Below are 21,462 nucleotides of genomic sequence, written 5' to 3'. Positions count from 1 at the left end.
GCAGAGGTTGCAGTGAGTTGAGATCGTGCCATTGCACTCTAGCCTGGGCAACAGAGTGGGACTCCATCTCAAAAAAAAAAAATAAATAATAATAATAATAATATTTTGCTTTAAAGATAATATAGATTCTTTCCAAAGTAGTTACACAAAGATTAACAATACTTTGTCACAAACCCTTGCAGTAAAGTACATCTCCCCATGACTTTTTCCTTTGTTATATAGAAATAAGCACTGTACCTAAGGCAGACGTGTTTCTCCTCTTGCTTTTGAGAATGCCCTAGTCTGTCTATGAAATAGCCACCCTTTAATTCCTTTACTTTCTTAAAGTACTTGTTTTCACTTTACTCTGTGGACTCACCTTGAATTCTTTCTTGCACAAGATCCAAGAACCCTCTCTTGAGGTCTGGTTGGGACCCCTTTCTGGTAACAGATTCACTGGTGTAATCAGAATGAATGGGAGGCCAAAAAGCCAGAGGAAAACTGTCAAGATGAAATTAAGGCACAGCAGTAATGGACTACAACAAGGGAATAAACATTTTACCGTTTAACACTAAAAACAGCATAAACTAATAGGTATTAACATAAGTAAGGGAAGAGGTCTATGTCAATCTTTGAAATTGTTAAAACATTGTAGTGACAAAAAATTTTTAAGGTTCGTTTGTTTATCCACGTTGGTTGTTTTGTTGTTGTTGTCATGTTGCTGTTACTATATTTTTGCCTGACCTATAGCATCACACAAAACACTTTAGACAGAAGTGTTTAAAACAGAAAGCTCTGCAAAATCACCTGATTGGGCTCTGAGGGGCACTGCTGAGGTACCATCATCTCCCCATAAGGGCAATTCCAACGTTTAAGGTTATTTGCTAAAAGAATGCACTGGCAACGAAGTGGCAATTTCACGTTTGATACATTTTGTGATGACAACATCTGAGGGTAAATCCCCAAAGTGGGCCACAATAATTTTTGGCTAAATCAAGCCCAGCTCTCTCTAATGCACAGACTGAGATCTTGAGTAAATCACTTGGGTAAATCACTTAAACTTTCTGGGTCATGGCTTTTTTATCTGAGAAATTAAGATTCTGGGCTTGATGGCTAAAGACCTTCCAGCTCCAACATTATAGGGTGATCATTATATATATAGATCATTATATATATCATACATAATTAAGAGTAACCTTTCCACATGTATTGGGGTGTTAGCAGGAATTCAAGTGACAACAGAGGGCATTTCCACCCTAAGAAAGCAAAGCTCTACTAACATTCTTATGTTCTCACTCCTCAATGTTTATTAAGCCCGGCTAAATGTTCTTCTTAGGATCAGCCACTTAGTAAGCAGCTTAGCAATCTTAACTGTTATTAATGTAAATCACTTCTGAGGAAAGCAAATTGCTATATAACAATATTAAAATAAATACTGATGATCAGAGTCATTTGAAGTAAAAAACAATCTGAGTTGGAATCCCAACTCCACTGATCACTAACTATATGACCCTGAACATGTTATTTAAAATATCTGTGCTTCTGTCTCTTGATTGTAACACACAGACAGTACTGACCTCACAAGTGTATTGAAACGATTAAGTAGAAATAACAGATATAGCAGACCTGGTTAACTAAACACTAGTTCTTTCTCGGCCAGTGCTGGACGTTAAATTCTTATAGGTATGCCTGATTTCCACCCCCTTTCTGGTTTCATCCTGAATTTCCATGCATAAATTACCTTTCCTTGCCCTGCATTATTGACAAAGACCCTCTCCTTGACCAAACTTTAGTCAGGCTCCTCTGAGTCCTCTTTTCAACTAGGCCTCCACTTTGGCCTATACAAACTGCAACTTTCAGCACAACCCATTTCATCAACCCTCCATACTAAGACATTTGAACAAACACTTGCTCAGGTTCTGTCAGCTCAAGGCCATGTTCCTACGATGACAACACCACCTCCTGAACGTGCCTAGCTGAGAAAGCTCAGAGCTTTCTCAAATTATTTCTAAAGCCAAAATAACTTTCTGTTCATTCTAGCCAACACCTGATAATAGGTCCCTGACCTTCCTTTTCTAGAGCGTTTACTCTTGAAAGCTTGCAACTGTAAATCTTTTCCTTGTACCTTTGAGATGTAAATCCTCTACCACCCAGAAACAGCTCCTCAAGGACCTGGGAGCCACCTCTTTGAAACGTAAACATCCAGAGAGATACCTCTCCTGTTGCCCAGTTCTTGTAGGAGGGCAAGAGCCTAACTGGTGGGCATCTTGTCCCAAATTGCAAAGCTATATTTCCTGTCCTAAAGACACAAGAACCAATTGCTTCTCCAGATAAACACCAATTAACAAACCCACATTGCCTAACTACACACAGAAATCACCCTTAATGTCTTTTAGTACCTTTTGTTTAGTATATCCCAGCATTTAAAAGGGCTCCTGTCTTTTGTTCAGTTCAGTTAAGCTCTGGTAACGCTTAGGTCTCCCCTGCTGAAGTAGTACTGAATAAAATATGTCTTATCATTTTTTTAAAGTGTCAGCTGCAAAACTTCATTCACTTAGCAAACATTTGTTGAATACTTCCCATGTTCGAGGTACCATACAGCGATACTAACAATGAGCAAGACATTGTCACCTTCCTCAAAAAATTTGTAATTCATAGGGGGGGACAGGCATGTATGCAAAATATAGGAGTTCCAAGGCAGTAAGGTAAGTACCAATGGTACAGAGTTCTACTAGCACCTCAATATTCACTTACCCAGTAGCCTACATGATTTACTGCTAAAAAAAAAAAAAAAAAAAAAAAAAAAAAAGTCCTATTTTTATATCTCCATCAAAAAAACATAGACTTCAGCCAGGCACAGTGACTCAGGCCTCTAATGCTATCACTTTGGAAGGCTGAGGCAAGAGGATCACTTGAGCCCAGCAGTTCAAGAACAACTTGGACAACATAGTGAGACCCTATTTCTAAAAAAAGAAAAAAAAAAAAAACCAGCAGGAACCACCTCTACGCACATGGTAATAACACCTTACATTGTATAGCATTTTAGCATTTTATTTTTACCAAGGGTTTAGATATATATGTTATTAAATATAATTTTTTATTTGGATGAGTAAAAGTATATATTAATAGTACTTTATAATTTAGAAACTACTTTCACCATTTAGATAAGGTAGCCATTAGTATTCCCTGATATTCCCTGAATGTAATTGAATAATTATAGCTCTATCAGGGCTGTTTGTATCTACTAATCTACCAAATAAGAATTTTAGAAAAGACAAAGAATAAGGTAAGATTTTCTTTCTCTGGTTGCAGAACTCTGCGAATTTAACTAACATCATTGAATGCTACACCTGCAATGGCTGAATTTTATGGTGTATAAGTTATACTTCCATAAAGCCCTAACAAAATAAAATAAAAATAAGAACAGAAGATGAGAACATTAGTGAATTGAAACATATGTCATTAGAAAATGTCCAAACTAAAGAGGAAAAAATACAATGGAAAATAGGAAAAAGAGTTTAGGAGTCAAATAGAACAGGGTGAAAGATCTAAAGGATATAAAATTGTACTTCTAGGAGGGGAGGAAAGTGATCAGACCAGAAGAAATACTATTTGATGAGACAGCTGCTAAGAATATTCTAAAACTGGCCAGGAGTGGTGGCTCACACCTGTAATCCCAGCACTCTGGTAGGCTGAGGCAGGTGGATCAGTTGAGGTCAGGAGTTTGAGATCAGCCTGGCCAAAATGGTAAAATCTTATCTCTACTGAAAATAAAAAAAATCAGCCAGGTGTGGTGGCACATGTAGACAGTCCCAGCTACTCAGAAGGCTGAGGAAGGAGGATCACCTGAGCCCAGGAGGCAGAGGTTGCAGTGAGCTGAGATCACACCACTTCACTCCAGCCTGGGCCACAGAGCAAGATTTTGTCTCAAAAAAAAAAAAATTGTAATTAAAGAATATTCTAAAACTGATTCAAGAACCTCTATGATCCTCAAACAAGATAAATAGTAAAGAAAAAGTGCCTCAGCACATCATAATAGAACTCCTCGATACCAAAGACAAAGAAAAAAATTTTAACACACAGAGGAAAAAGGCACATCACCTCTAAAGGACTAAAGTGAGACTGACAGCCGATTTCTCAACAAAAATAATGGAAAACAGAGGACAATGAAATTACACCTTTAAAGTACTGAAAGAAACTGTCAATCTAGAATTCCACATGCAACAAAAATATGCTTCAAAAATTAAGACAAAATACTTTCAAACAGGTAAAAATAGAAATACTAAAGGGAGTTCTTTCAGCAAAAAGAAAATAATCCCAAAGGGAAACACAGACTTACATGAAGGAATGAAAATAAATGATAAATATAGATAAATACTGTATAAAACAGCAATAATAATGTATCAGGTTATTTTATTCATGTGTGGAATTAAAATGATACAACCATTCCAAAAAGAGGAAGGGGTTTATAGAGTCAAAGTATTCTAATAACACTACATCATCATGGAAGGATTAAAATACTAATTTAAAGTATATCCATAAGTGAAAATAGATGCTATAATCTCTAGGATAACAGCCAAAAGAGTAAAACACAATGTATAACTATCAAGAAAAGAGAGAAGAAAACTGAATTAAAATTGCTTTATTAATTTTTTTAAAAGCAAGAAAGAAGAAAAGAAGAACAAAGAACGGATAGGACAGTTAGAAAACAAATAGTACAATGGGAAGTTTAAACTCAATTATATTATCAAGTACTTTACATGTAAATGAACTATTAGCTGCTCCAAAGATTGTCAGGTGAGATAAGTAAACAAAAGCCAGCTATATGCGGCTTATAAAACAAACAACTAAAAATAGAGTCAGGAAATTTAAAGTATATAAAAAGATATACCATGCAACACTAACCAACTAACAAAGGAGAGTTGGTATATACTACTATAAGACCTGTAAACAGTAAGTCAAGAACCATTATGAGAGGTACAGAGAGGAAAGGGGTACAATACACCAAGGAATTATAACAATTATAAGTTTGTATGTATTTAATAACATATCCTCAAAATATATATTTAAAAAGTGACAGAATGAAAAGTAGAAAAATTCATCATCACAGTGAGAGATTTTGCTTATCCATCCCAATAATTGACAGAATAAGCAGACTGAAAAACTGTAGATAGAAACTTTGATCAATACAATTAATGAATTTGACCCAATCTATGTGCACCAAATTCTGCAACTACAACTACAGAATATGTTGTGTAGTCTATTCAAGTGCATGTCTATCACTCAGCAAAAATGATCATATCCAGGCCATAAGAATAGTCTCAAAAATATCAAAAGACTAAAATGTTAATAGCATGTTCTTTGACAATAGCTGGATTAAGCTAGAAATCAACAAGATTTTTAGAATATCCTAAACCATTGTAAATTAAGCAATAAATGTCTAATAACTTGTGGTCAAAGAAAAAAACACATGGCTATTTTTAAATATTTTGAGCAGAAAAAATGTGACAGAATTTAAGAGGATACTATTAAAGCCATGCTTAAGGAAAATGCAGAGCTTTGAATGCATATGTTAGAAAAGTTGAAAATCAATAATCTAAGTATCATTTTCACAAAGTTAGAAAAAACAGAAAACCCAAAGCCAAAAATATTAGGAAAGTACTAACTATGAACAGAAATTAATAAATTAGAAAATAAGCATACAATAGCAAAAAAAAAAAGTCAAAGTAAGTTCACTGATAAAATAATAAATTTGATAAACCCCAGGCAAGGGGGGAAGAAAGGCACAGATCGTAAATATCAAGAATGATAAGGGAGGCACTATTCAGATACTTACACCAATCTCTCTCCTAAACAAATTCTTAAACAAAATATCACCAAACTGAGTCCAACAAAACACTAAAATAATAGCACATCAGCTGAATTTATGATAGAAACGCAAAACTGTTCTAACACTTTAAAAAATGTGATTACCATATTGACAAAATAAAGGAGAAACAAATCATATGATCATCTCAATAAATGCAGAAAATCATTTGCTAAAACTCAACACATGTTCATGATTAAAATAACCATTAATTAGAAATGAGAATTTTCTTAATTGATAAAAAGGTTTCAACACTTCTAAGCAAGAGCCATATTTTAAATATTGAATGCTTTCCCCCTGAAATTGGGAATAAGACAAAGTACATACTATCACCATTTCTATTCAAAATTATAATTGAGGTCCTAGATAGAGCAATGAGGCAATAAAAAAAGTGAAAGAGATAAGAATCAGACAAGAAAGAAACAAAGCTCTTTATCCATCACATACAGTGATTATGCACATAGAAAATCCAAATAATTCTACAAATAAGTTATTAAGATTAAGAACTGAATACAGCAAAATCCCTGGAATCAAGGTCAAGATACAAAAATGTATTTATATACACAAGAAACAAAAAATTACAAGGTGAAATTTTAAAAGATGGCATTTGCAATAACAATAAAAAGAACAAATCTAATGAAAGAAGTACAAGAATACTACAGAGAGAACTTCCAAACATTACTTAGAGAAATTAAAGACAACAAATGGAGAGCTATATTGTGTTCATTGATTAGAAGACTCAATATTACAAAAATGTCAACTCTCCCAAATTGATCTACAGAGTCAATGCAAATTCCGACCAAAATCTATCAGGTTGTTTGTGGAAACTGACAGGATGATCCTAAAATCTGTATGTAAATGCCAAACACTAAAAATGGGCTAAAAGAAAATCAAGACAAAAAACAAAACGGAAGAACTTATACTACCTGATATCAGGATTACATCAATGTAAGATGCTTTTTTGTTTTTGTTTTTGTTTTTTTGAGATGGAGTCTTGCTCTTGTCGCCCAGGCTGGAGTGCAGTGATGTAATCTTGGCTCACTATAACCTCTGCCTCCTGGGTTCAAGCAATTCACATGCCTCAGCCACCCAAGTAGCTGGGATTACAGGTGTGAACCACCACACCTGGCTAATTTTTGTATTTTTAGTAGAGACGGGGTTTCACCATGTTGGCCAGGCTGGTCTCAAACTCCTGACCTCAAGTGATCCACCCACCTTGGCCTCCCAAAGTGCTGGGATTATGTAAGGCACTTTATTAGACAAATGCATCATAAGGACAAAATACAGAATCCAGACAGAGATTCATAAGCATATGATTACTTATTTTTATGAAAAGGATGCCACTGCAATTTAATGGAGAAGGAATAATCTTTTCAATAAATAATGCTGGGTCAACAAGATATTTACATAGATAAAAATCATTTTGACCCTTACCTCACACCATACACAAAAATCAATTCAAAGGAGTTATAAATCTAAATGTGAAAAGTAAAACAATAAAACTTCTTGGTAGCATAGGAGAATATCTTCATGATCTTGGAGCAGGCAAAAAATTCTTAAGACACAAAAAGCACTAACATTAAAAGAAAATATATATAAATGAGTTCATTAAAATTAAACGCTTCTGATTGAAAAATTATAAGAGTTAAAAGCAAGCTATAATGTGGAAGAATTCCACAACAAATATATCACACAAAGGACTTCTATCTAGAAAATATAAAGAACTCCATAAAAATCAGTAAGAAAAAGATAATCTTTTTTAATGGACAAAAATATTTGAACTGGCATTTCATCAAAGAGGCTATCCAAATGGCTAATAAAACATGAAAAAATGCTCAACATCACTTATTAGGAAAGTACAAACAAAAACTACAGTGAGGTATCATTTTTCATCTGCCACTATGGCAATACAACTATGAGCAAGAATGAGAAACAACTAGAACTTTCATACACTGATGTTGAGAATGTCACTGATATAACCACCTGGACAACTGTTTGGCAAAAGTTTGATAGCAATATCACAGCTAAATCATACATATAACCCATGACCTTTCTACTTCTAAAGAGATGCACAACAGAATTGCTCACATACACATGTATGAGAATGTTTGTAGCAGCACTATTTGTAATAGCTGAAAATAGGAACATCCCAAATGTCTATGAACAGTACGATTTTAAAAAGTGTGCTACAGGCAACAATGAAATACTACACCAAAATGACAGAGACAAAAAACAAACTATTACTACATCCAGCAGCAAGGATGAATATCCCAAATAGTTGGTGAAAGCTATCATACAAACACACATAAAGTACACACTGCCTGATTCCATTTGTATAAAGTTCTAAAACGGGCAAAACTAATCAACAGTGTTAGAATTCAGACTATGGGTCACCTTTGGGGGCAGGTAATAACTGAAAAAAAGGCAAAGGAAGGATTTGGGGGTGATAGTAATCTTCTATTTTTTGATGTGAGTAGGTAGTTACACAGGGGACTCACTTGAAAATGCATGAAAGCTGTATACCCTTATGATTCGTGCACTTTCCTATATGTACGTTAACCTTCAATAACAAGTGTATCTAAAAATAAAAGTAATGCTTCCTATGTCTATACAGGATACATACAACACAAAACAGGTAATGTTGTGATTGTGAAAAGTCTACACGTAACACCATGAGAGATTTTCTAAAACTCAAATCTGATCATTTACTCCCCTGCTTAAAATATTTTACCGTCTTCCTCATCTGGCCTCTGTCTACCTCACCAGCCACATCTCTTACTCCTTTCTCCTCCCCGACCCCACTCCATCCCCTCCCCAGTTCCTTTTACTCTCCAAAAGAAGCCATATTATCTCAAATGGATTCTAAGCTTTTACGATGCCCAGTTCCCTCTTTATAGCTCTTTTACCCACTCTTACCACCCCAAACTGTCCCATATTTGCCTGCTTTCCTGGGTCATCCTTCATCCAGTATAGACATCAATTATTCCCAAATCCCAAATCTTGCTTGGATGCCTCTCCTACAGATCCCACAGGCATCATATATATGCCCTATCATGATACACACTTGTGTAACGACCAGACACTTACCTGTAATTTCTTCTGTTCGCATCAGCAGGGTAGGGCTACACTTGATTTGTTCATCTTTGAGTCATTAGAGAGCCTAGCACAGTGTTACTTAAGAAATTTCCCACTCTACAATGTGAGATTTTTACAAGAGCTGTCTAAATTTTCCCCTTTTAAAACTGTCTGTGAAAGAAAAATTTATATTTATAGACCAACCACGACCATTTAAATTTACTGCAGATCAAAGAATAACTGAATCTCAACAGAGCTATTATCCTGAGTTCTAAAATGCTTTAAGCTTCTCCTAATTATGTGTCCATTTGTCTACATAAAGCTGTTTAAGGATTTCTAACTCTTCCATCATTGTCTATAAAGACAGGGAAAAGGAAAACATTAATTTTTCTATGATGTTAGTTCCTTACTGATATGGTTTGGCTCTGTGTCCCCACCCAAATCTCATGTTGAATTTTAATTCCCAAAGTTGCAGGTGGGGCCTGGTGGTAGGTGATTAGATAAAGAGGCGGTTTCTAATGGTTTAGCACCATACCCATAGTGCTGTCTCGTGACAGAGTTCTCAGGAGATCTGGTTCTTTGAAAGTGTGTGGCACCTCTCCCATCTCTCTTCCTCCTTCCTGCTCTGGCCATGTAAAATGTGCCTCCTTAACCTTCGCCTTGTGCCATGATTGTTAAGTTTCCTGAGGCCTCCCCAGCCATGCTTCCTGCACAGCCTGCAGAACTGTGACTCAATTAAATCTCTTTTCTTCATAAATTACCCACTCTCAAGTAGTTCCTTATAACAATGTGAGAATGGACTAATACATTCACCCAACAAAACTGTATCAACAGCATAGCGCATTTCTAGTACCCCATTATGATAAGTGTTGTCTATCTCAAATGAATCATAGCAAGATGTATTATTTTTAAACATCTTTTGTATATATTCAATGTAAGATACATTGCTGAGTAAATTTTCTATCCATACATTATCATGATTAAGAGATCATAACAATTTCAAAAGTTTCAGTGACATCATACGGTTATAACTAATGTGCTATCTTTTGGGATCATCAAATGTTCTGATTTCCTGTGAAAATATCTTCTACTTGTTAATAAGTGGTTTGTAAGTCATTTCACTGTCAGAATCAGAGTGAAGGACTTCCAACTCTAATCTGAACATCTGAATAAAGGCCTTGATATTCTGACTTTAGGAATACTTTCCTGCTAGCTATAGTAATTTATTTGGTCATGATACATACACATATCTTCTATGTGTGAAATATGGAAAATGCTGAATTGACAGTTAAGTCAACATACGGGGACTACATCTGGGAATACTACACTGGGATTACAACTTTAGGCAAAAAAAAAAAAAAAAAAAAAGACATTGTTTCTGCCCTGTTGGAGCTTACAGTCTACTGAGGATGGTATAAATCTATCACATAAATAAATGTAAAATTAAAATTGTGGTAAATACACCATCTCTCACCTGAACTATTGAAATTGGCTCCTAACAAGTCTCCCTGGTACCAATCTTGTCCCCTTACATCTTCCATGTAGATTCGTTCTCTACATGGAATAATATTTCTAAAATGTTAACCAAATTACTCCCATCTTTCCCGGACCACCTCTACAAAAAGTCCTCCAATGGCTTCCTATTCCACATAGAATAAAACTCAAGTCCTTACCATGAATAACAAAGTCTGGAGCAATCTGGCCACCCCTTTTCTTTCTAACCTCATTTCATATGACTCTCCTGCCTTCTCTCTCTGCCTCAGGGCCTTTGCACTGACTGATTCTGTCTGAAATGCTCTGCTCTTGAGCAGATCTTCTCTTGTCACTCAAATCCCTATTTAAATGTTACCTTACCTTTTAATCTAAGGTACTCATCCACTCATTTGCATTATTTTAATTATCTCAATTTTATTTATCTCTGCTAATATTCTTGTTTATTTGGATTTTGTTTGTCCAGGACAGAAGAATAATGAACAGACTAGAAAAAAGGAGTGGGGCTGCCAGCCAGCATTACGAGCTCATGCTTGGATCACAGTTCAGTCTTCATAATCCTATCTAAATGGCAAACTACCTATGAAGAAACAGAGATGGCATAAGCCTACCCCACTGCACTACCTTTGGAAGTACAATTGTTATAAACAAATCAAAAAAACATTGTTGGAGAAGTCACTCAGAAAAATAGGCAAAAGTATAGAATATTTGGATCTAATGAAATCACATTAAAATGCCTTTCAAACCAAGAGATGTCATTAAAACGACTAACATAACTGTGAGCAAGGGAAATGAAGAATCCAACAGAATGAAAGAAGATATCTCAAATATTGGTGGGCAAAGCCTAAAGCTGATATAGACAGACAGGCTTGGCCCTCCTGTATAGTCATCATAACAACAAGGGACTCCATAACAATGAGAGACAGGGTGAGGAGTGACTCTGAATCAAGTCTAGGACTATACTATTCAACATGGCAGCCACTAGTCATGTTTGGCTATTGAGCACTTGAAATGTGGCTGGTGCAACTAAGAAGCTGAAATCTACGTCGCATTTAATTTCAATTAATTTAAATTTAGAAACTGAACCAATGAAAAATATTTTTCCTGCAAATACAACATTACTCTTTTGGTAAGACCACATTTCTTTTCTTTTTTTTTCTTTTTCCTTTTTTTTTGAGACAGAGTCTCCACCTGTTGCCCAGGCTGGAGTGCAGCGGTGCAATCTTGGCTCACTGCAACCTCCGCCTCCCAGATTCAAGCGATTCTCCTGCCTCGGCTTCCTGAGTAGTTGAGACTACAGGCACGTGCCACCAGGTCTAGCTAATTTTTGTATTTTTAGTGGAGACGGGGTTTCACCACGTTGGCCAGTCTGGTCTCAAACTCCCAACCTCAGGTGATCTGTCCACTTCAGCCTTCCGAAGTGCTGGGATTACAGGAGTGAGCCACCATGCCCGGCCTCACTTTAATTGCTGAAAATTTACCATCCAAATTGAGATGTTCTCTAAGTGTAAAATGCACACCAGATTCCAAATAGTTTGTGCAAAATGAAAATGTTTAATATCTCATTAATAATTTTTTTATTGATTACATGTTGAAATTATGGTAATTTTGATATATTAGGTTAAATAAAATCTACTACTAAAAATAATTACTTTTTACTTTTTCTTTTTTTTTTTAAGGGGCAGAGTCTCGCGCCATACTGGAGTGCAGTGGAATAATCATGGCTCATGGAAACCTGAATTCCTGAGCTCAAGCAATCCTCCTGCATCCTACCTCAGCCTTCAGAGCTGCTGGGACTACACATGCGCACCACTGTGCCCAGCTAATTTTAGCATTTTTTGTAGAGGTGGGAATCTCACTATGTTGCCCAAGCTGGTCTTGAACTCCTGGCCTCAAGTGATCTTCCTGCTTCGGCCTCCAGGTGTGAGTCACGCACCTGGCCAAATCTTACTTTTTAATATCACTACCCATAACTTAGAAGTACATATTGGACAGCACTGGTCTAAGGATTAAAAAACCAACACTACCTGAAAAGAAGGGTTTGGAGTCTCCTATTGTTATGATGACTACACAGGAGGGCCAAGCCTGTCCATCTATGTCATAGGAAGAATTCTCCAGAATGTGTGCCGTCCAGTTGCAGCATTCGAGCCTTAAATGAGTGATCAATAAGCAACCATATTTTAATTAAAAAATGGTCAGACAGCAATTTCAAATCAATATGGGATGGTAAGATAACTAAAGTTCACCTAGAATGGCATCTTCAGTTAGTTTATCTGAGATTATAAACTTCCTTCTAGTGGGTAACTAACTCCCATCTAGAGAAGGTTTAGAATTAAATGTAGAGATGAGGAAAATCAGACTTGTATTATTACTTTTTAGAAAAGCTTAGAAATACGTCTTATATTAATTGGAACAGCCTGTGCACAATTTAAAAGAATCTGACATCAAACTGACAGATGAGCCTTGTGATTCTAGTTCAAAATGTGTAATAGATTTTAGATAAGATTTATTTTGATTGAAATGTTTAGGAGTATTTGACTATGTCTATACAATATTAATTTTGTAAGTGACAAAATATTCAAAGGAACTTCACCTAAGTATTTGGTAAGGTTTTACTTACTTGAGTCATAAATTTGCCCAATAAGCATATGATTTATCTAAATAGAACAATCAATAAAGTAACATGTGCAATTTACAATATTTAAGGTTTGAAATTTAAGTTCATAAATGAGGCTGATAATTTAAGAAATCCAATATGTTCAATTTGAATTAAAGTTTAGTCAAAGAAAAAGTGAAGATGATTGCTCATATTCACCAGATATATAAACAGAGCATTAAGATATGCAAGTTGAACTTAAAGGCCCAAAGAAAATGAGATTTTTGTTTCTACCTGAAATAAATTAAATATTAATTTTCCTTTCTCCACACAAAACTTACCCTTAATAACTATTAAGTACATTAGAAATGTTAATTCATTTAATCCTTACAATCACCAAGTGAAGTAATATTATTGTCTCCGCTTTAAACGTAATTGTCTTAGTTTGTTCAGATTGCTATAACAAAATACCATATGCTGAATGGCTTATAAACAACACAAATTTCTTTATTACTGTTCTGGGAACTGGGAAGTCCAGGATTAAGGTGCTGGCAGATTAGGTATCTGGTAAAAGACCACTTATTGGTTTACAGATGGTGCCTTCTCACTGTGTTCTCACATGGCAGAAGGGGCCAATGATCTCTCTGGGGTCTCTTTTATAAGGGCACTAATACTATTTATGAGGGCTCCACCCTCATGGCCTAATCACCTCACAAAGGCCCTACCTCCTAATATGATCACCTTGGGGGTTAGAATTTCAACATACTAATTTGGAGGGCACATAAGAATGCTGTCCATTGCAGTAATGAAATGAAGGCACAGAGAGATTAAGCAGCTACCTCAAGGTCATATCACTAAAAGGTGGCAGAGCCAGTATTCAAATCCAGGATGTCTGGCTTCTCATATTGGCATTGAACATTTAAAAAAAAAAAAAAAAAAGGTCATAGTGATCTAAATAATTAGATGATCATAAAAGTGGTTTTATTCCATAGTAGGTCATAGTGATCTAAATAATTAGATGATCATAAAAGTGGTTTTATTCCATAGTATTAAGATTCTAAGTCTCTTATTCCTTTTTTTCCCCCAGGAGTTATCAAGTATGCACCAGGAATTCCAGGAAAACCCCACGCCATGCAGGGGAATGACCCAAATGAAAACATCTTTCCAAGCTTCTAACTTCATCCCTTATACCACGCTCCAGACCTTCAGCATCCTAAAACAAGGAAATCTCCCACTGTAACAAAGAGCATGTTGCTCTGACCCTCAGAGAATTTAGCCTGCGGTATATGACATTTATTGAGTTACTTTTCATTTCATTTCATCCTATACCACTCAGGTAGCCCTTGCCCTTGTTCATTTCCAATCCGGAACACAGTATAAAACAAAACACAAATTCAGGAGACAGAAAATAACTCCATTTAATTTTGTTGGTTTTTTTTCCAAAATTCGACTTGAGGATAGGGGTTCTCTCCCTCCTTCTACTCCAAAAGCCCATCTGAGGGCTGCAGCAATAATTGTAAACAACAATGTCTTTTTCTTGGCTACCTCCAGAGAACTACCTCCTCCTTCTCAGCCATCCATACCTGCCACTCTGAATTTGCTCCACCAGGCAGTCCTCAACTGCCACTCTTTCCAAAGTAACATAATCCCAAAAGCATCTTCACTGCAGCACGAAGGCATTCTTTGTCTGCTGGTAATTAACAACGCAATCATAGTCAAATTCAGATTGTGGTTTATCCACACAAATCATGTTTTTAAATCTACCAACTCTGTACCATCTTGGATAAGCTATTTATTAGCCTTTTATAGATAAGGAAACAAGAATTATGGTGATGATCAAAAGAGACAGCTTGTGTGGAATACTTAGTAGCGTACCTGGCACCAAGTAAATGCTTAATAAATAGTAGTTATTACAAAATTTACTATTAAATGAACCTACAGAACTATGTTTACTCACTTGCTTTTATGAACACCTGTCTCTTATTTAGTACTACTTTTCACATAGCTTAAATAAGGCTCCTGAAATTAAAATGCTTACTCATTCTTCTATGGAGACAGTAAGAACATGTGTTATTTCAGAGGAGGGACATGCACAGAGTTCCACTGGGAGAGAGTGAGAAGGGAGTATCACTTAGTCCTTAGCACATGTAAGAGGTAGCCTAGGGAAGAGCAGGTGAGCCCATATTGAGGATAACCCCGTGAGGCAATGCAAATGGATCAACATTTCCAAGATAGATTTACATGTATATAGCACGGCCAATACCACAGAAAATATGTAGTCACCCCTCAATATCTGCAGGGGGGTTGGCTTCAGGACCCCCAAGGATACCAAAATCTGAGGATGCTCAAGTCCCTGGTATAACATGGCATAGTATTTGCATGTAACCTATGTACATCCTGCATGTACTTTAAATCATCTGTAGATTACTTATAATACCTAATACAATGTAAATATCATGTAAATAGTTCTTAGACTGGGTTTCTTATTTGTATTATTTTTTATCATTGTATTGTTATTTTTTTCCAAATATTTCCAATCCATAATTGATAGAATCTGCAGATATGCAAGGCTGACTATATTCTTTAAATATATGAATACAAATAATAAATTAAAGAACAACCACCTTTGGAAAATATCTTTTTCATAAATTATTCTAGTTTCTATGTACAGAAAAAAATACTGGTACATGTCACAATGTGTTATGAAGAAATGCTTCTTGTTTTATGACTTTAGGTTTTAGTTTTAGCAAAAAGAAAATATAAGATGGGGGAGGAAAGCCCAAGCATAATAATTAGTGTCATTATTTCTACACTTAGTAGATATCAGTAAATAGAAAATAAAGCTTGCTGCATTCCTTGACACAAAGCCAGGATTCTGGTATATTTTGTGTACCTTTGGGTTAACATAACAGAAAGAGATCATATCAGTTTCCTCATTCATAAAATGGGGATAATAGTACCTACTTCAAAGGGTTGTTGTGAGGATTAAATGAGTTGGTATTTCTGAAGTGCTTGGAAAAGTGGCCCATAGGGAAGAATTCATAAGCGTCTGATTGACAGAGAAGAGCTGGAAGTCAAAATTACTGCAATCAGACTAAACAAGGTCTCAGGAAACCAATATACAGGAAGGAAAAAAGGCCAGAGAAGACCACACAGAAACCTTTTATTGTAGATTTAAAATTCAAGAGTTTTGAGTAAACAACAATTCTTCAGTATAACTATGCCTGACACATCACATGGTGATCAACTTATGTAAAACACCATGTCTGCCTTGAATGACCATAGCTATAGAAGAGGGAAGATGGTTCACAATAGACTGCTCGGAAACACAACTTCTCACTCAAATACATCAAATATGTTAGCCAAACACACACAGTTTTATTTTACAGTTCCATTGCTATCTTGATTATCTAAATCATGTACCTGACCAATTAGATAACATTACTCATGTGGAAACATTTTATTATTGGGCCTTAATTTGTGGTTTACAATATTTAAAGTGCACTTAAATCACAATTTGAGAGAGTCATGTTTTAGTTAATTGGGAGGAAAAACAGAGGCAAGTGACCAGGACCAGCACCCGCACCTCTTTTGTAGGACTGGCCAGCCTTTGGAAATGGTCACTAGGTAAAGACCTCAGGTAATTTGCTTTAGAGTCTGGACCATAAAGTGTTAAAGAGATTATTAGAGCCATCACTGTCTCCCAGCTTCCAACCCCAGACTCCCTGACCCTGCCCTCCCAACCACCAGCACTGCACCCCCACCCCCGCACCACTTTTGGCCACTACACCCGCAGACTCTCAGTGTGTACTGATCTCTTTAACACCTTTTAACTCACTGCTGCCTCCACCTCCTAGTTCTTTGGTTTTCACTTCAAACGACTGTAAGATAAAGAAGCAAGGATCAAGTTCAAAACATGTATGGAAATAAGCCATCACCTAAGAGGATCCCAAATTCTACTCTCCAACATACAATGTCTATAAATACTCAAAACGCAAAATATAAAGATTATAATGTGTTTTTTTATGCACACTATTTTCTGATCAAATTACACATTAACCAAATCATTTTTAAAATAAGCTCTGGAAATACAAAACGTTTTTTAAAAACATTACAAAATTAACGACTTCTGAAAAAAGGAAGGCTGAAAACAAGACCAAAGGAGAATATCTGGGTATCATACATAAAGAATTACATATAAAATAAATAACCCTAATAGTTGAAAAACAAGTAAGTCCCCAACTATAAGAGGTCAGTTGACTTTCATCAAGCAACACAGAATATATAGAAGGAAACATTTGATAAACATTTGATGACTGATGTCCAAAACCATACTATATAACTGCTACAAACAATTGGCACATAAGGAAAACAATCATTTACCTTGAACTATGTTTATATCACTTAAATTATGTACAATACTGTATAAAAGTATATATTTTCCCCAAGCACTTGTGGCTTACCAGCTTAAGACATCTTATCTTCATTTGAACTGAAAACATGAAAAACGAAACACATGCTCACAAAAGTTTTTCAGCTTCTATCAATCACTATTAATAATCCATGTTACTAAACAGCACATCCTATCACCATGACCATGTGTCTCCTGTGCCTTTTCGCAGTACAGTAGTTCTGATCAATACCCACTGTGCACAGCAGGTCAGTTAACAATATCTTATATTTATAGCATTTTGTCTTGAGGTCTCAGGGTCACATTATTCTCCCCAGCCACAAATCTAAACCTAAGTGTTTTGGTAATGAAGAAATCATTTAAAAACTACCATCCTTCACAAATGTGCTTTTATAAATGCTACGACACATTGCACTACATACTAAATTACCAACCAGTAATCATGTTATCACAGTGCAACTAGAAATCGCAAGAGAATGTTGACCCAGAAACAGCTAATAAAGGCTTCAGTGGTTTTAGGCTGCCCATGCAGGCTTATGTGGTTACAAACAACTGACTTTCAATGGCACAAATATAATGTTAATCCTAACTTAGGAACATTTGTGGTTCATTCTTTTTTCTTTGGATATGCTTCATAAACTAAATTACAGAATTCTTTCAGGTAGAATACAGCTATGGTAACGATCATCAAGCCATATTTTACAGCTTATACCAAAAATTAGGGCCAGTTTTACTTCATAAAATTAAAACTCGGAAGCTAGAAATGCAGGAAAAGTCCCGTGAATCAGCAAGAGTGATGACTAGTATTTTACACCTGGGGATATGCAGCGCTGTTGCCTGCTTCCACCAGGTGGCTACACCATGGACAGAAAGCACATTTTCTGTTTGCATTTTCTAAGGACATATTGCAGATATCATAGTATTTTTTGTTTCATTATCTGGTTATGCACATACCTCAGAACACTAGTAACACATATAATCATGCCAGATTATTGTTTTCCACTGCACTGACACAAGCTTCATTTCATGCTTCAGAGCTCTTATAACTACAACCAAGCAGTGCATGCAATACGTGATTGTTGATTTCTGTATACTGACTTTATATTTTGGCAGAAAATGATGCAGTTTTGAAGAAGCCAAACTATACTGAATGTTGTGCTTGCGTGAGCTAGCAGGAAAGGCAAAGTACCAGTTCTTACTGTGCTAAATTCACCATGGATATCTCCATTCTTCGTCACTCAGATTAAGGGCCTCAACATAAATGTTGAGGCTAGAATTCACAGTGTGGATTTCATCTGGCTGAAAGCATGGACCAAGTCCTTTAACTTGAATGCTCATTTTGCTAACAAAGATCTGAATAAAGCTGTTTTCTTGGTCCCTTAGGAAAAACACACACATACACACACACACACACAAATAATTTATTTTTAGTACAAAACATAAAGCTACATTCTCTGTCTATATAATGTGCCTAGGCTTCAATATCCTGTTTGCTGTTCACGTTTAAGTGAGAAAATACTTATTTTTCTCTCCTGTTTATCTTCTCAAAACAGATCTACTTCGTTTTAATCAATGTACCATTTCATTACCGTCATGAAAGAGTATTTAGCAGAGCATCTGTGAATCTTCCACAGGTAAAATTCAGTTTAAAAACAAGCCCAATTGTGAAATAACCTGCAAACTGTTATTGCAACTTCAATCCTTTAGTTTCCAATACAATCTTCTAATGAAGCGACATTACTTAAAGTTGCTGGCAAATATGAACAGACTGAGAAACCTAGTAATCAGCAGGCTAACAGGTGTTGAAATCCCAAAAGAGGGAAGAGGAATATTAGATAATCACTCTTTGCCTGACACTTCAAATAGCTGTAATATCCAGAATTCCAATCAACTTAACTGCAATTCAAAATGATCACTGGTACTGTTTGTTTTCATTAATTACTTTTTAGCAAAAATATAACTTCTTGCATTCCATATAGAGTTCTTTAACTGACCTATTCCAACTTATACATTATTTTACTAAGTTGGATATACAATTTTATATGTTAGATAATTTTCCAGTTATCAATATGACATCTCATATTAAATATGATTTAAAACAGATCTTATTAACATATATACAAGTTCCTTCTGAATTGATCAACTGTATTTCTGAAAATGTATGTTTTCTTTCATATTACTACATGTAAGATGATGTCTAAGTACCAAAAAAATAAGTCTTCACAGTCACAATTTAAATCTGTGCTTCGCGTCTGCAACAAACTAATTATCACGAAATGATTGTAAGGCTTGGGGCCACTGAGAAAGGGCAGGGGTACCTTTAATATATCCAGTGCCCCAATGGCAACCGCATCGTGGTCCTTATCATCACACTCACAAACACCGAGGCAAACACCGCCCAGCTACCTGCCTCCAGAGGTGCTTTGGATTGCCTCCCTACACATAAAAAAACACAAGGCACTTCCCAGTTCCTTACAGCATGAACACAATACCTTCCAGAAACAAAAGCAATGACCTGGGTGCCAAGTATCTCCTCGACAAAGTATCGGTACAGCTCTACACTCTGGTCTCGCCAGCCGGGGAAACTCGGGCTACCCTTACTATCTAGTTATAGGTGCAACTGCACCGTCCAAAGAAAAAGGTCTTTCGATTCAATATCCAAACGAACTTCAGAAGTCCCCTCAAAATGCTTCAGCCACAGGCATAAAAATGGGCTCGCTTTTCAGAGATTTGTAAAAATCTTTCGCTTGTCCCTCCATGCCCTCCTCAAAGAGAATACCATGAAACACGAAAATCCAAAGGTAAATATTTTCATACCTTTTTTCCCCTAAAAGCCTCGATGGCACGCCAAGAAGGAAAAACAACAACAACAACAGAGGGGCAGCTCCCTGAGCAGGTGCAGCCCGCGCGGGCGCTCCGGAACCGCCCTCCGCCGCGCAGCCCCTCAAGTTGGTGCCAGGACGGCGGCCTCCGCGGTGCCCAGAGGGAGACTCCGCGCACCGGCCCCGGCGCCGCTCGGCCTGAAGTTTGCCGCCCCCTCTCCTCGGCGCGCTCAGGCGGCCCGGCGCGGTCCAGGACTGCGGGGCTGGCGACTGCCCCGGCGTGGGGGAGGCCGCGGCGGCAGCGGCGTCGGGGGCGGCCGCCGGCCGTTTCCTCGGTGGGGACGCGCCCCCGGGGACTCGGGCGCAGCTGGACGCGGGCACCCCTCCCTCCGCGCGCCAGGCATGCCCCACCCCACCCGGCGTCCAACCGACCCCTCCCCGGCCGCGGGCGCGCTCGCCTTACCTGGCCGGCGGCGGCCCAGGGCCCGGGAGCCGCTCCGGCTGCGGCGGCTCTTGGGAGGGGAGGGAGGTTCCCGCGGAGGAGGAGCTCGCGCGAGGAGCTAGCGGGCTGGCGGGCGGGCTGCTTTGTCTCCACTGCGCGGAGCCGCCGACCCTGCGTCACCATGGCAACCGCCGGGGCCCCCCAGCTCTTCCCCTCAGCAGTCCGGGTATTCGGAGGGGACAAGGACCCCCGATGGGCCGCCACCAACACAAACACGGCCCTCTCTCAGTCTCCCTCACACACCGCCCGTTTCTCCCCAGCGAGAGCGGAAGGCTAAAGCGGAGCGAGCCCAGGGCCAAGTGGTATTCGCATCCTAGTAGGCACTCCTTTGCTTTCCCACACTGGACATTCCAACTGCCGTCGCACCACCATCCCCCCACACACACCCTCCACCACCACCACCACCACTACCACGACACCTTTCTCCTGTGGAGCTGTACCCTCAAAATGGAAATTAACTTAAGGAAGGAGAAAGAGCAAGGCAAAGTGATGAAGTGTTGAGCAACTGTGACTCGGTGCTCCTGTTGCAACTGCCGCAGCATGCACGGAGCTGCCAAGGGACGCCGTGCCGCCTTCTCCCTCTCCCCCTCCTTCTCCTCCCTCTTTTACCAAGCTTTGCCTCTGCTGGATCTGGTCTCACTCCACCCAAACCGTATATCTGTCTTGTTGAGGGCCCCCCTAGGAGAGAGGGGAAAGGGGGCTTTATCTCTGATGTAAACA

At 37.8% G+C, this 21,462-nt stretch overlaps 2 protein-coding genes across 4 annotated transcripts in view; both read right to left on the bottom strand.

Annotated features, from left to right (window-relative positions):
• Nucleotides 1–20,865, bottom strand: part of LOC116275347 (skin secretory protein xP2-like) — a 48,963-nt gene extending 28,098 nt beyond the window's left edge. Inside the window, exons 1-2 of the mRNA XM_031667366.1 lie at nucleotides 20,704–20,865; nucleotides 20,237–20,627 (exon numbers count right to left, since the gene is read on the bottom strand). Coding sequence (XP_031523226.1) covers nucleotides 20,237–20,627; nucleotides 20,704–20,865 — 553 coding nt within the window. The remainder of the gene's footprint in view (nucleotides 1–20,236; nucleotides 20,628–20,703) is intronic.
• The window catches only part of RNF182 (ring finger protein 182), a 54,819-nt gene extending 33,742 nt beyond the window's left edge, over nucleotides 1–21,077 (bottom strand). For 2 of the 3 annotated variants that reach the window (XM_031666926.1, XM_017957591.3), the window contains exon 1: nucleotides 20,704–21,077. The gene's annotated coding sequence lies outside the window, so the exon portion shown is untranslated. Of the gene's footprint in view, nucleotides 1–20,235; nucleotides 20,316–20,703 lie in introns of those variants that run through there. The other variant, XM_031666927.1, reaches the window with a different exon arrangement.
• Nucleotides 21,078–21,462: the final 385 nt, after the last annotated feature.

The sequence above is a fragment of the Papio anubis genome, chromosome 6 (assembly GCF_008728515.1).
Source record: "Papio anubis isolate 15944 chromosome 6, Panubis1.0, whole genome shotgun sequence".
Taxonomy (NCBI): domain Eukaryota; kingdom Metazoa; phylum Chordata; class Mammalia; order Primates; family Cercopithecidae; genus Papio; species Papio anubis.
The sequence above is the reverse complement of the archived record's forward strand: the minus strand, read 5'-3'. Positions and strand labels throughout refer to the sequence as shown.